At 44.1% G+C, this 16204-nt stretch overlaps 2 protein-coding genes and 1 long non-coding RNA gene across 3 annotated transcripts in view; 1 reads left to right on the top strand and 2 right to left on the bottom strand.

Moving 5' to 3' along the window:
* The first annotated feature begins 319 nt into the window (after positions 1-319).
* LOC138975202 (uncharacterized) lies at positions 320-7021 on the top strand. Its single transcript, XR_011458546.1, has 2 exons — positions 320-1633; positions 4636-7021. It is a non-coding gene; the product is annotated as an uncharacterized lncRNA (long non-coding RNA).
* Positions 7022-11632: 4611 nt separating this feature from the next.
* LOC138977034 (uncharacterized) lies at positions 11633-13101 on the bottom strand. The gene is made up of 3 exons (XM_070349925.1): positions 13082-13101; positions 12019-12637; positions 11633-11923 (listed from the first exon to the last, which is right to left on the bottom strand). Exons 1-3 carry the CDS (start codon positions 13099-13101, stop codon positions 11633-11635), a joined length of 930 nt encoding a protein of 309 aa, XP_070206026.1.
* The window catches only part of LOC138975220 (rabphilin-3A-like), a gene marked incomplete in the record, with an annotated part of 87186 nt that continues 83545 nt past the window's right edge, over positions 12564-16204 (bottom strand). The window contains 1 exon segment of the mRNA XM_070347872.1: positions 12564-13987. Within this exon segment, the coding sequence (XP_070203973.1) occupies positions 13973-13987 (15 nt within the window).

Here is a 16204-nt window from a genome sequence, read left to right on the forward strand (position 1 = left end):
CAATTATCTACAGAGGAAAGCATTACTTGTAAACTCTACAATTATCTACAGAGGAAAGCATTACTTGTAAACTCTACAATTATCTACAGAGGAAAGCATTACTTGTAAACTCTACAATTATCTACAGTCTCAGAAATGTCAGCACAGTTTAGCCAGCTAACATTTCTCATTCATTTACAAACAATTTAGTGTGACTAAGTTACTGTTACTGTACTAGTAGTACTAGTAACCTCTATTCTTGTAGACTATACGCTATATGTATACACAGAAGTTTAATGTCATTCAGTCCCTGTTATCTGCTGGGAATAATATAAATAAATACATTTCGGCTTCTGCCATAAATGATTTTATGACGAGCTACAACCATCTTTTAGCCTAACATTCGATGGAGGCTAAAGAACACACTTATCCCTAAACGGTTCAGTTGTATGCAGACTCAGTGTCACGTGGGAAGAGTCTAGCTTTAGCCTCTTCTGATCCTGAGTCTACACAGAGAACAACGCTAAACGAATTTGCTACAAGGAAAAAGAAAAAAGACGACCAAGCATCCGCAAGCGACGATCAGGGTTTCAATTTTACTCTCTTTTATCTTTAGTAGTCTTAAGTTTATTAGGTGAAAGAATCGTGAATTTTGTCAGTAGATTAATGACTTTAACTTAATCGATCGGAAGCGTGGGTCGACAGAAGACCGGTTTCCTTTGTTCCCGGGATGGCAGAACGGGGGCTGGCACTAACAATTAACAGCCACAGCGCTGGAAGGGATTTTGCGCTGGAGGATATCGCCTATCGCTACACTAGAGGAACTCTTTAATCTGCTACCTTTAGTTGGGGACAGTGCTGCCGTCGGGCAACGTTTTCGAACTTATTCCTCCTGAATCAGTGAATGTCGTAACGAGCTAAAAATAGCAGTAAGCTTCCAGCAGCATGAGTTTACACTGTGCACGCGCGTGATGAGTCATGCGACCTACTTTGAACAAGCAGTGGAATCGGGTTGCTTTTAGAGTGGCGAGTTTCACCCCAAAGCTAACAAGCTTACCTGCCCAAGTTCGAACGAGAAATTCGGAAGTAATCAATTCCATCGAATATTCATTGAGGATGAAAGTAGCTTGTTCATTTCAATGCTTGTGATTCTCTCAGGTGCCGGGATAAGGTTCCGTTACTCTCGCTTACCCCATAACATGCGTATGCATGCATAAAGAGCGATTACTTCCCTTTGTTTATTTGGTGTTGAATCACTAGCTTTGGAGTGCAAATGTTAGCAATACTAGTGGCGTAGCAGTAGCACTAACAAAAATTAGAAGTTCACCCAACAGCAGGAATAACAAGCAAGCCGAGTATGCAGGGCAACAACTGATAACAATGTTAATAATAATATACTAATTGTGTAACAGTTACTTAGTTGATCAGGTAACAACATGTTCGGGAGGCCGACCTCCTAGAGCAACCCAGGGGAAGAGACCGACAAGGCCACAGGAGGAGCTGCCTAGGCCGAGGGAGGCTGAGAACAAAATACAGCGCCGGACAGGGACCGCAGCTGCGTCTTCCCACGTGCCCAGCAGTGACAGTGACAGCCAGGGGGCCTGGTTTGAAGAGGCGGAGCACGCCAGCAGACAAGAACCTCAACAACAGCAAGGTACTGATGCGGGCTTCGTTAACAGGTTAAAATCCCTAGAGGTGGCGGCCAATCAGGCTAGACAAAAATTTGAAGCCAGGATTAGGGCGTTAGACTCAGGCTCAGAACTTTATTACAAAAGGATAAAGGTTTTAGGCAAAGCCTATTCTTCCAACCTGTCCTTTATACAACACATATCAATCAATCAATATGAGGCTTATATCGCGCGTATTCCGTGGGTACAGTTCTAAGCGCAGGGATTTATTTTAATTTTAATTCTTATTTTATGCAATTTATATTGCGCACATATTCAAGGCGCAGGGATTTATTTATTTATATAAAGACAGACGCACATTACAAATATGAATTCAATCATATAAAATACAGAAATACATTGTATGGAATGCAACACAATGTGCATTTAAGGAATTACATAAGGAGAACACAAAATTACATTGACATAGTTATGCCTTTCATTGGGAATAAAGTTGCTCCGATCAGCTACACATCCGTCAACACTAGTGCAAAATGTTTAACAAAATAACAATCGAACAAGACATTTCATTCACGAATGATGTGTGAACGTGACTGTCTCTTAAACATTTTCACTGAAGTTGCATTTCTTATCTGTTGGGGGAAGGAGTTCCAGAGAAACGCTCCCGAGAAGGCTAAGCTCGATTTGTAGAGGTCTATGCGAGGTATAGGAGGGACGAATTTTTGGGACCCATACCCCTTTAGGCATGTTTGAAATGTGATTGCAAATATTTAGGACAGTCGTCATTTAGAATTTTATACATGTACACAGTCTCGTTTAACGTCAACTGATCTTTCAAGGGGAGGAAATTCAAGAGCTTTAGTTTATCATCCGTGGACCTATTCAAACCATGCAGAATAAGTTTTGCAGCTCGGCGATGCAGGGAATTGAGTCTCTTTAAATGAACATCACCGCAGTTATCCCAAAGTGTCGATGCGAAGTTTATATGAGGCATTATGTGGGCGTAATAGAACATTTTAGAGCTGGTTGTAGCAAGTCAGCAGGGGCAAAGCGCTGAAAAGGGAGAATCAGGCTCTGGGCAGCCCTTTCACTTTGGTAACGGACAAAAGTAGCTGCGAGGCGGTTGACACCCCTCCAAGCCAGGGCTTAGATGGCTTAGCCACCTCGCCCATCTGCCTGGTGAAGTTAGTTCATACATTAGAACAGTACCCCAATCAAGCTGATGCTCAGGTTCTTAGGGAAGGATTTTAGCCAGGGCTTTAGGATACCATATCAGGGAGAAAGAAAGCATGAAAGACTTGATTGTCTCCCCTGTGGGGTTGGTGGAAGTTTACACCAGGAGAACACAGACTGATATTTGATCTTTCATAACCTCATGAGGATAGTTCGGTTAACGGAGGTATATCAGCTAAGCTATGCGCCGTACAATACACAACTTTTCATGCAGTAACATGTATGAATGGATATCAAGTCTGCATTCAGACTCCTTCCTTTACACCCTTTAGATTTTGGATTGATGGGCATGTTGGTCGAAGGCATGTTCTTTGTTGACAAGGCACTGCCATTTGGATGTTCTAGCTCGTGCCCCCCCCTTTTTGAGAAATTTAGTACCTTTCTAGAGTGGTGCATGAAACAAGCTAACTTCTCCTGTGATGTAATCCACTACTTGGATGAATTTCGTGGGGGTGGTGCTTCGAGGAGCAAGCTCAAGCAATGTTGGACAGTATGCTATCAACTTTTTGCGATTTAGGAGCCCCTATTGCCCATTGCCGCAGACAAAGTAGAGCGTCGCAGAGAGGCATCCGGAAGCCTGCCCAGTATTGGCCATGCAGGCTTATCTACAAGTCAGACCCAGCGGGTCAGGGCTGCTCTTCAAGCATTTTGATGGCGCGCCTCTAAGCCGCTACCAGTTCCAGGCCATTCTGAAAAGTGGGGCGAAAGCACTGGGCTGGGAGGTGAACAGATTCACCTCCCACTCATTCCGCATCGGGGCAGCCACCACAGCAGCTATGAATGGCACTCATATGAATGGCCTGTACCGTCACAGCATGTTATTCATTTTGCTGCCCATCTCTCACTAACGGGAAGGGCCCATACAACGGCTCGCACCTATTTGGCTGGGATTGGTGCAAAACACAAGCTGAATGGATGGGATGACCCCACAGAGCATTTCCTGTTGAAGAAGTTATTGCAGGGCATGGCTAAGCTGGATAGACGACAGGATCAAAGGAAACCTATCACTTTTCAGAGACTCAAGGATTGAATTGGTGTTAAGGATTGGCGGAACATCTATTGCATAGCTGTATGTGGCGGGAGATAAGCATGGTAAAGGGGGACACTGCATTCTGTTGTATTTTGGTGAATTTTACCTGACTTAGGCAGGGTCCACAATGTGAGCCCAAGCGAACCACGGGATGTGGCTAGCGTAACCACGGGGGGTTGTCTACCCCGTGGCCGGTTCTGGATCCTGCTCCCTCCAGAAGACTGAAGCCTGGGGCTGGTAGCAAAGCCCCGCAAAACAGCAGCATGGGTGCCGTAAAGCAAGCACATGGTAATGGTTTCACACCCCTACCATGCTGACTCAGGGGTAAATGAAGGTTTGCAGCGGGAGCTCAGACACGTTGTTGCCAGCTAACATGGGCCAGCTTTTGGAGGGATTCAATTTCATGATTAAGCAGTTTCCCCCCTAAGGAGGGGTTGAATTTCATGATAAAGCAGTTACCCCCCTAACCATGCTTATCTGATCACAAGCCTTGTGTTTTTATTTATTGTGTTGCATGGTTGTTGGTATTGTCATAAACACATTTCGGCTTTAGAATAGTGGCCAGGTTTTCACCGCCAAAAGATTTTGTGTGTTTTGTATGAGGCTGGTTCACACCGCTGCAGCGTTTGTTTTTTACTTTGTGTTTTTCTTTAATATTTCAGAGTTACTGCTTTGGAAGGTGGTCACCTCCAAGTAGTGACGACAAAAGGTACATGTATAGAAATGAGTTCATGTTTTAGTCCTAATCCACCTTCTCTATCGTAGTTCCAGGAGTCCTTATCCTGGGATCAAGTCTGGTGGTCAGGCTGCAGCAGTTCTGCAGTACAAAAGGCACTGGGCTTCAGCTACCGCTGCCGGTGGTGTGGGCTGGGAAGTCCGGCCTTGGGTTTCCCCGGGCTCGGGCCAAGCTGATTGAAGCACTGGAGGACGCCCCCTCACCGAGCTATGTGGTACTCCATGTCGGAGGGAACGACGTGTGCCGGGTTGACCAGAAGCACTGGCGTGAGGAACTCGATGAACTGGTATGCTTTGTTAGGGCTTTTTGCCCGAAGGCGACCGTTGTCTGGTCGGACATGCTCCCGCGAAATTCGTGGAGACATGAAAGCTTTTCCAACGGGGGAGAAAATTCCCGCCAAAAAAAAAAAAAAAAAAAAAAAAAAAAAAAAATTAAACCGAAAGGCGAGAGGCCGCATTATGCAAGAGAAAGAAAAGGGACGGATTGTTTACCACCCAAATTTTGACCACAGCTACCTTGCCGAAGATGGGGTGCATTTGAGCACCAAGGGGCTGGATCAGTTCAAAGCTGACTTTGAACTGCAATTAACAGCTATGATTTTAGGCTAAAAGGGGGCTGGAATGGGTACGGATTGGCGAAAAACATCTATAGAATAGCTGTTTGGTGGCGGAAGATAGGCATGGAAAAGGGGAACACTTTACATGTCTGTCTATTTCAGTTTGTTAAAGTTTTAAAACATGTAATTTCTAGTGAAAATGTAACCTTTTTAGAGCTTTTCGTAGCTGTACTGCAGGACCCCAGTGTGAGCCCTAACAAGCCACGGGATGTGGTGCGGTTCGGGGTCCTGTCACCTCCAGATAGCCTGAAAGCCTAGAATTCCTCTGTGAGGAGCTGGGAGCAGCGCACTTACAAAAGCAGCAGCATGTATGCCTAAAGAAAGCACTGGGTTGGTTTACATCACCCACATGCTAGCTGAGGTAGTGCTAGGATGGTCAGAAAGACCTGTTGCTGGTCAGTCAATCTGGGGCCAGCTAACTGGGGGGGAAGGGGTTGCTAATAGTGTTCACTTTAACCATGTCTATCTGCTACCTATCCGTGCCCATTCATATGCCAAATATGTATAATACAAAGATTGCAACATGTGGAAAACATGAATAAATGTGAATTGAACTGTTCATACCTCTTGTGTCTTCAACTTACCTCCCTTGGCATAGTAGAGCGAATTGCTGATCATCACTTTTGTAATTACATTGACAAAGTATAATTGGCCCAGCATAACTGTAACGGTTATTTGGATTGGTATCCTAACTGCGATCGCCCAGTTGAAAAAAGGTTATGTGTGAGACCACAACTGGAGGATCAGTGGTAGGATAGTGATTGGGATAGAATGTCATTTGTGATGCCAAGGGTGGTTTTTGTGTTGCATGGTTGTTGTCTCGTAATAAATACATTTCGGCTTCTGCCATAAATGATTTTATGACGAGCTACAACCATCTTTTAGCCTAACATTCGATGGAGGCTAAAGAACACACTTATCCCTAAACGGTTCAGTTGTATGCAGACTCAGTGTCACGTGGGAAGAGTCTAGCTTTAGCCTCTTCTGATCCTGAGTCTACACAGAGAACAACGCTAAACGAATTTGCTACAAGGAAAAAGCCCACCCTCCATCCCCTTTGTCATGTAGTAATGTGTAATAGTCGCGTACTTAGTTTAACACTCATTTGGATAAATATGCATAGTTTGAATGAAAAAGCCCACCCACCATCCCCTTTGTCTTGTCTTGGTGGTAATATTTACTTAATTGCTTTAACACGTGTTGTAGAAATGTATAATTTGTCGTCCTTTAGCGTATCATCATGTTTTTTGCGTGCGCGCGTGTGTGTATGTTGTCTGCTCGGCACGAATGGCGGAAGATAGGCATGGAAAAGGGGAACACTTTACATGTCTGTCTATTTCAGTTTGTTAAAGTTTTAAAACATGTAATTTCTAGTGAAAATGTAACCTTTTTAGAGCTTTTCGTAGCTGTACTGCAGGACCCCAGTGTGAGCCCTAACAAGCCACGGGATGTGGTGCGGTTCGGGGTCCTGTCACCTCCAGATAGCCTGAAAGCCTAGAATTCCTCTGTGAGGAGCTGGGAGCAGCGCACTTACAAAAGCAGCAGCATGTATGCCTAAAGAAAGCACTGGGTTGGTTTACATCACCCACATGCTAGCTGAGGTAGTGCTAGGATGGTCAGAAAGACCTGTTGCTGGTCAGTCAATCTGGGGCCAGCTAACTGGGGGGGAAGGGGTTGCTAATAGTGTTCACTTTAACCATGTCTATCTGCTACCTATCCGTGCCCATTCATATGCCAAATATGTATAATACAAAGATTGCAACATGTGGAAAACATGAATAAATGTGAATTGAACTGTTCATACCTCTTGTGTCTTCAACTTACCTCCCTTGGCATAGTAGAGCGAATTGCTGATCATCACTTTTGTAATTACATTGACAAAGTATAATTGGCCCAGCATAACTGTAACGGTTATTTGGATTGGTATCCTAACTGCGATCGCCCAGTTGAAAAAAGGTTATGTGTGAGACCACAACTGGAGGATCAGTGGTAGGATAGTGATTGGGATAGAATGTCATTTGTGATGCCAAGGGTGGTTTTTGTGTTGCATGGTTGTTGTCTCGTAATAAAATAAAAATAAAATAAAAAAATTGAATAAACAAAATTTGAAATGATCTTCACCCCTCCATTTTCAACACATCAATGGGCATGTGCATTGTGCAAGACGTCCACAAACAAAAAGTTCTTGTTCTTCACACTCAAGTCCAAGAACAATTAATATACACCTTAACAGTGTTGTTCCCAGGCTCAGAGGACACTAGGTCAGTTAGACCTGGATTACAAATAAGCCTTCAGTGGAATCCCCCTTTAAAAACCTCCACAAATCTGTGAAAATCAGGTCTTAAAAAGGAGGAAGTCTTAAAGTACGGGTACATTCTTTAGAGGCTAATAATGAACAAAGATTCTCAGAACGATGGTCTTAAAAGGGAGGGAGTCTTAAATTGGGGGGTCTCAAAAGGGGGGTTCCCTTGTATAGGTCAAAATATTCTGGCTAGGCCTTCCTTATACATGTCAAGCCCATGCAGCAGACAATTGACCGGCCAGGGGTCACAACAATTAAAGTCATCGAGTCAGACAAACAAAATATTGCGCCAGTGAATAAAGATGGTGGCCTGAGAACACTGCCTTCATTAATCTGCAATCCATTTCTTTAGTTTCAGCTAGCTGGCAGTAAAAATGATTCACGTATACACCTCAAAGTATTGTGAAATATGTGTCGCAGTAAAGCAATAAATACATATCCACGTCCTATACTTGCACTACAGTACACACAGGCCACTTAAAGCTATGTACAGACATTCACTTTGTTAGAGTGGAAAGACAATAAACATCAAAAGCCAAAAGGCAAAAAGTGACAGTCTAATTCACAAAACTCGCCAAACTCACAACCACCTGAGCAAGTGTGTTGAGACCTTGAATTGTCAATTATTGTTATATACACCACAAAATAATAATGGCCAAGGAGACAAAAACGTCAGCGTCACTTTTCTACCGAGACTTAATTAAGTCTGAACACTTGACATTTTGAAGCAGCTGCTAGCGTCAACATTAACCTGTTCGCTGCCAGAAAATATTTGTATCCAAAGCATTACCTGTGTTTACCTGCACTGACAACTTACAGTAGTGACACTGCCCTCCATAAAAAAATGAATACACCACTTGCACACACATTGTTTGTTTGTTGTTCTTCTTCTCCTCTTGTTGTTGTTTGTTGAATGGTTTGTTGACGGGCGCTGTGGTGGGGTGGTAAGACGTCGGCTTCTTAATCGGAAGGTCGAGGGTTCGAATCCCGGCCGTGGCTGCCTGGTGGGTTAAGTGTGGAGATTTTTCCGATCTCCCAGGTCAACTTAATATGTGCAGACCTGCTAGTGGCTTATTTCTTTCTTTATTTGGTGTTTAACGTCGTTTTCAACCATTCAAGGTTATATCGCGACGGGGAAAGGGGGGGGATGGGATAGAGCCACTTGTTAATTGTTTCTTGTTCACAAAAGCACTAATCAAAAAATTGCTCCAGGGGCTTGCAACGTAGTACAATATATGACCTTACTGGGAGAATGCAAGTTTCCAGTACAAAGGACTTAACATTTCTTACATACTGCTTGACTAAAATCTTTACAAACACTAGTGGCTTATCCCCCTTCGTGTGTACACACAAGCACAAGACCAAGTGCGCATGGAAAAGATCCTGTAATCCATGTCAGAGTTCGGTGGGTTACAGAAACACGAAAATACCCAACATGCTTCCTCCGAAAGCGGCGTATGGCTGCCTTAATGGCAGGGTAAAAACGGTCATACACGTAAAATTCCACTCGGAGTTTCAGCCCACGAACGCAGAAGAAGAAGAAGAATGGTTTGTTGCTGGTTAAAGCAATTTACCCAGGACGTCAGCTGAGCTAGCAGCGAAAGGGTTAACGGTAGTCAACTGTCCAATGATAAAGCTACATGAGAATAATTAATGGCAAAGAGAAAATCCTCAGCATATCAAACTTCAGTCGCAATTCTACAAGAACCTCATTTTGAACATGCTGATTCAGATTCATTACAAATGGGTATAACTGTCAAAGATTAGAAAGATTATGTGAAACAACAGTTTGATTAAATTGATGCATTATGATGCATGATTTTAGTCAACTTAAATAAGCACCTCAAAACTGAAAACGTGGTCTACGCTTTTCAACACTCATTCAGAAAGAAAAGATGGATGAATATCAAGTATAGGTAAAGTAGTATGCTACTTGTCATTGTTCGTAAGCACATATTTTGAAAGGTCTAATAAAACAACGTACATTGCCAAACACAATTTTTTTTCTCCATATTCTTCTCTGAAATATAATTAATGTACATCTCATCTGAAGATAATGTTTTAAAATTCAATCAAGATTTCTACAACCTCTTTTACGTCTCATTACAAACAGCTATAGCAAAATTTACTAACGCACAAAAAGTCAAAAATAAACTGACCAACAAATCAGCAAACAAAATCAGAAGATCAAGATTTAACGTATAGCTGTCAACTCTTTTTCAATACGACTACAGTGGTACCTCTGTTTTTAAGACCTAAAACAATCTGAGAAATGTAGGTCTCAACAGAGCGATAGAGTCTTAAAATGGAGGTAAATTTAGTGACAATATGAAGACAATGTCATAGAAAATGATCGAGCCTGGTCTCATAATAGAGAGTCTTAAAATGGAGGTTCCATGCACTGTACTACAAGAACAATTTCAATACAATATCGATGCAATGTTGACAAATGGAACAAACCCAAATGAAGAATGTTCTAGCAAACAGCAATTAGAAGACGTAGGGATGAGAAACGAAACGAAAAATTGAAATCAGAGGCACAAGTCTCTGCCGTTAACGAGTCTTTTTAATTGTCAGCAGAATAATCAACAATGAAAAAGGAGAAAACATCCAACAAAACGATTTTGTTCTGCAACAATAATACCATCCAGCTTGTAAGTGTTAAGAGTAATTATAAGGAAGAAGCGTAACAAGACAGTTTGTTTGAGCCACGACGAATAGACCATGTTCGGAAATAAGTCTGACAAGTTTTTTATGGGTTGCATGTGGAAGAGTTATCTTCCCTCGTTTCCATAGAAACACCCAGGTAAGCCTGGCAAGTAACATGTAGCTTAAATTGCCTAAATGTTTGCAAGGAATAAACAAGGGAAAGCAACTCTTCCACATTAACCCATAAAAACCTGACAGTTATTTCCAGAATCCGCCTACTTCTCTTATCTCCTGATCCAATTTCCAAACCATACCTTGAAACTCACAATAACATACCTCAGAATATTAATACATGTAAAAGTACAGGCAGGTTTACTGTAGTGTATATGTGTGTGAACGTATGTGTGCATGGGTGTGTTTTCGTTAACTGTATTCACGTAAACAGGCTATTTGAACTGCTCTTACATTTCAAAAGCTTTAGCGACGCACATGATAATTTCTGATTTTTTTTAATGCCCACATTTGACTGTGATGAGACATATCCCTGAAATACCTTCTTTCTCATCACAAATACCTGTAAAACAGCTCAGGTGTATGCACAGTTATAGTCGTCACTGATATGCAGACAGACATTATGATGAGACGAAACAACGAAACACGGAAGGAAGGAATTTAGGGGTCACAACGACATGTAGAATGTTCTGTCATCTCGCCAAGAAATTAATGATCATGATTGATTCCTCAGACATGTCGAGATTTTGACGCAAATTTGCGGGGGATTAAAAAAGAATAGTATTCAGTGCATGCATAGGTATAAAGGGGATACTTATAAGTTTTGCTTGGGGATTTGTTCCCTCTCTCTCTCTCTCTCTACTTGCTGACTGTAAAACTTATAATACTCTTCCTGAGCATTCAAAACTTTGTGCGCAATATTAATGCTTAGAAATAAAATGAACTTCACGTATTTACATTTTTGGGTATTAAGTCAATCCTACTAAGCAATGGGAATAAGTCTACAGTTAGCTGAGAAATAAAATAAATGATTTAAATCTTGCATGTGCCAGCTGACGGTGCAGCCATGGAATGTGTTGAAGCATGTACAAGTTTCATAACACTGCCACCGACAGTCAAAGACAGTCCAACCTGCCCAAGTGACCACCTCTCAAAAGTAGCAAGCTGCCCACCATGACCATCCCAAGGACCCCAGACAAGCTTTTCTTCTATATACAGTGGTACCTGCGATGAAAGGACACCCTTCTTCAGCCTGTTTGTGCGGGGTTGGAAGGTGGAAAGTGTGGGTGCATGGGGGTTCAGCCTGTTTGTTCGGGGTTGGAAGGTGGAAAGGGTGGGTGAATGGGGGTTCAGCCTGTTTGTGTGGGGTTGGAAGGTGGAAAGTGTGGGTGCATGGGGGTTCAGCCTGTTTGTGTGGGGTTGGAAGGTGGAAAGGGTGGGTGGGGGTTCAGCCCGTTTGTGTGGGGTTGGAAGGTGGAAAGGGTGGGTGGGGGTTCAGCCCGTTTGTGCGGGGTTGGAAGGTGGAAAGGGTGGGTGGGGGTTCAGCCTGTTTGTGCGGGGTGGAAAGGGTGAACAGGGTGGGTGGGGGTTCAGCCTGTTTGTGCGGGGTGGAAAGGGTGAACAGGGTGGGTGGGGGTTTAGCCTGTTTGTGCGGGGTGGAAAGGGTGAACAGGGTGGGTGGGGGTTCAGCCTGTTTGTGCGGGGTGGAAAGGGTGAACAGGGTGGGTGGGGGTTCAGCCTGTTTGTGAGGGGTGGAAAGGGTGAACAGGGTGGGTGGGGGTTCAGCCTGTTTGTGCGGGGTTGGAAGGTGGAAAGGGTGGGTGGGGGTTCAGCCTGTTTGTGCGGGATGGAAAGGGTGAACAGGGTGGGTGGGGGTTCAGCCTGTTTGTGCGGGGTGGAAAGGGTGAACAGGGTGGGTGGGGGTTCAGCCTGTTTGTGCGGGGTGGAAAGGGTGAACAGGGTGGGTGGGGGTTCAGCCTGTTTGTGAGGGGTGAACAGGGTGGGTGGGGGTTCAGCCTGTCTGTGCGGGGTGGAAAGGGTGAACAGGGTGGGTGGGGGTTCAGCCTGTTTGTGCGGGGTGGAAAGGGTGAACAGGGTGGGTGGGGGTTCAGCCTGTCTGTGCGGGGTGGAAAGGGTGAACAGGGTGGGTGGGGGTTCAGCCTGTCTGTGCGGGGTGGAAAGGGTGAACAGGGTGGGTGGGGGTTCAGCCTGTCTGTGCGGGGTGGAAAGGGTGAACAGGGTGGGTGGGGGTTCAGCCTGTCTGTGCGGGGTGGAAAGGATGAACAGGGTGGGTGGGGGTTCAGCCTGTCTGTGCGGGGTGGAAAGGGTGAACAGGGTGGGTGGGGGTTCAGCCTGTCTGTGCGGGGTGGAAAGGGTGAACAGGGTGGGTGGGGGTTCAGCCTGTCTGTGCGGGGTGGAAAGGGTGAACAGGGTGGGTGGGGGTTCAGCCTGTCTGTGCGGGGTTGGAAGGTGTAAAAAGGGTGGGGACTAGACAAATCAGAACCAGAGGAAGAGCGGTAAGTGATCATTAAGATCTAAGACACAAATTGACGTAAGCGCTAGTGTGTTTATTAGCCTGTGTCACATGTTTCGTTGTGTTAAAAGATTTCAGCTCTCAGCTCTCTTTTTGTCTAAAAATAAAACCCAAAGATGGGATATGGCTGCCAAAATGGAATTTGTATATCCTTACTTGTACATAAAAGAAGACTACAAATGAAAAGCTGTATTAACACAAGCAAAAACAAAAACAATTCTAGGAGAAAGCTGCAGTGATTTATTTAATTTTCTCAGTATATGTCATTGTGAGTTTCCTACATTACAAGTCAGCAATATGTTTGCAAAAAGGTAAAGTGTATTGCCAACTTCCAAATTAATTCTCTCAGACACTCCCCCAAACCTTATGAAGGTGACAATCATGTGCATACAGTGGAACCCCCGAATTAAGACTTCCCCGGAATTAAGACTTCCCCGGAATTAAGACCTTGTTTTTTCAGACTTTTTTCATAACCTCAGTAAATTTACCTCCAGTTTAAGACCCCCCCCCCCCCCTTTTTAAGACCCGATTTTCTCAGATTTGTGGAGGTCTTAAAAGGGGGGTTCCACTGTATCTTCAAACAAAATTCACCACACTCCAGTGAAATTAAACCGGCACGGTTGGCCTAGTGGTAAGGCGTCCGCCCAGTGAGCGGGAGGTCGTGGGTTCGAACCCCGGCCGGGTCATACCTAAGACTTTACAATTGGCAATCTAGTGGCTGCTCCGCCTGGCGTCTGGCATCATGGGGTTAGTGCTAGGACTGGTTGGTCCGGTGTCAGAATAATGTGACTGGGTGAGACATGAAGCCTTGCGACTTCTGTCTTGTGTGTGGCGGCACGTTATATGTCAAAGCAGCACCGCCCTGATATGGCCCTTCGTGGTCGGCTGGGCGTTAAGCAAACAAACAAACAGTGTAATTAAGCCCCATCTCTGATCACCGTTCTTGTTCTGTGAATCGTCTGCGTTTAAGAGAGGTGAGAACCGGCAATTTAAATATAGAACAAACACATTTCATTAACAGTTAACACAGTTCAGACACATAATCCTAATCCAAGTCAAAAAGAATGAAGACTGAATGTAACGAATGTAACGAATGTGAAGCTGACAAACAATCCAGCTCACATGGAAGAGTGTGTACAGGTAGATAACGAGCGAGAAAAAAGCAGCAGAAGTCAGGTGAAACGGTCCAGGTGATGAAAAGCAAGCAGAGACCTGATCAGACCATCCTTCCATGCTTTCTGTCAGTCAGTCACCTCAGTACTCGTCCGGCTGCAAACAAACCAGAACATTCAATGACTAGGAAACAGGCATCAAAATAACGCTGCAAAAAACCACAAAAAACCCACAGACATCTGAAACAAATACTGTCGTCAGCTAAGTTACAAAATTAGACAAACAATTATGATTGGTGATCACTTCCCCGCTGGAAGTTGCTTCTTCTAATTGAGTTATCCCCCATCATTATTGGTTGTTATGCATCACGTTCGTACACTGTAAAGACCAATAGCTTCTTGTGACTGTTTCATTTTGTGATATTAAAAAGAAAACGTTGCATAAACTTACGGTACCTTTCTTGTTTTTTTGTTATCAAAACAGACATATCTATTTAAGAGAGTGCCGTGAAACATAACTCAATTTTAGTTAACAATTACCAGTAAGAGCTATAGCTGTATCTATGGCAATTAGTTGCCTTTGGTAACCTTTCTGTCCCAAGCTGAGGTGCATTCAACTTCAGATTTGTGTGAATCATGCACAACATGCTCCTTGTTACACATATCCTTGTATTTTATCCTATCCAGACCTGGGAACCCCTATTTCGCACTTGGAGTACTATTCTCAAACAAACTTGGTGTATTTTCAGAAAAATTAGCGTATTCTTGCAGTATTTGAACATCCATGTTTCAAGCAATGCTTCACACGCGTCCGTCACACCGTTAATTAAGTTTACCAATACCATTTCAAACAAATTTTTCTTTCAATATTTATACTAACAAAATCATGATGTGTCAAAATTAAAAATTTTAGTAATAAATTTTCATTTGATTAATATACTTACCCAACTCACATATAGCAATTAACCCTAGTTCAGTGCCGGTAACGCTGTACGCATCCCCTTGGTAACCAAGGGAAGCCCCTCTAAAAAAAGAGTGACCAATCCCATAAGGCCATATTAATACATACTTCCGACTTCCGTATGCGCGCGCATACACCGCCATATGCATCATTCCAAACGAAGCCCAACTCACACCCTTTTTTAGAAACCCACAACCCACAGCGGGGAGGCGGGAGGGAATAAACGATGTGAGTTGGGTAAGTATATTAATCAAATGAAAATTTATTACTAAAATTTTTAATTAAATTACATATCTTACCCAACTCACATATAGCAGATTGCTACTATAGGTGGCGGGTACTCACCCTCTCAATTACGAAGAACCTGCCCGGCAGCCACCAGAGACGGCAAGGCAGACGAGCCGTCCTGACGACAAGAGGCAACATCCCTCAAGTAGTGGTTAATGAAGATGTCCTCTGATCTCCAATATGCCACCGCAAGAACCTCCGAGAGGCGTCCTGAGCGGAGCACAGCCAAGGACGATGACCATGCCCTAGCCTCATGTGTTCTGGCAGAGGAAAGAGGCAGAATGGCTCTAGCATCCCCCGACTGGGTCTGCCACCACGCATAAGCCTGCCTGATTGTCATCGACACCCATCTGGTCAGGGTAACTTTAGAAATGTCTTTACTTCTGACAGTATTGAGTGAAATAAAAAGAAGCTTTTGAGTTTCCGAGCGAAGAGGAGACGTTCTAGACAAGTAACTGCTGAGGGCACGAACCGGACAGTTAAGAGCATCAGGATCTCCTGGAGCCAGCACAGCGCTCAAGGGGGGAATATGAATAACCGGGGAAGCATGACCGGGCTTTTGATTCTTTGCTAAAAAATCCGGCCTAAACTTCAACGAAAAAGAACCATCCTTCTCTAAAGAAATATCACGCGCCAATCCCGACAAAGCGTGCACCTCACTGCCACGACGAGCTGTGGCGAGCAAAACAAGAAACAAAGTTTTCCTCGTAAGCTTAGCTAGACTAGCTAAGTGCAGGGGCTCAAATTCGTCCGATGCCAAAAAACGTAAAACTAAAAACAGATCCCACGCCGGGAGCTGCGTTTTAGACCGAGCTGAAAGAAGGGAAGCGCCCTTTAGCACACTCGCGATCACGCCACTTAAATCAATTTTGCGTCCCAGCTGTCTAAGCGTCGAAGATATAGCAGAACGCCTCACGCGCAAGGAAGAAGGCGATCCCCCCCTCCCTGCCAACCAAGATAAATGATTGGCAACTTGCATTGACCTGGGAGAGAGAGGGCTAACACCATTTTCAGAGCACCATTTTGTCCACGCAGACCAGTGCGAAGAATAGACCGACTTCGTCGAATCTCTATGCGCTTGCTGTACTAAATTCAGAGTTGAATTTGAGGCACCCGCCCGGAGCA

This window comes from Littorina saxatilis, linkage group LG9 (genome assembly GCF_037325665.1).
Source record: "Littorina saxatilis isolate snail1 linkage group LG9, US_GU_Lsax_2.0, whole genome shotgun sequence".
Lineage (NCBI taxonomy): Eukaryota > Metazoa > Mollusca > Gastropoda > Littorinimorpha > Littorinidae > Littorina > Littorina saxatilis.

What these genes read in the sequence shown, in the direction of transcription:
- LOC138977034 (XM_070349925.1), bottom strand. Translation starts at nt 13,101, where the DNA reads ATGATTGTCACCTTCATAAG. An exon ending in ATGATTGTCACCTTCATAAG is followed by an intron (nt 12,638 to 13,081) that starts GTTTGGGGGAGT and finishes AACCCCGCACAG; the next exon opens with ACAGGCTGAACCCCCACCCA. An exon ending in TTTCCATCCCGCACAAACAG is followed by an intron (nt 11,924 to 12,018) that starts GCTGAACCCCCA and finishes CCTCACAAACAG; the next exon opens with GCTGAACCCCCACCCACCCT.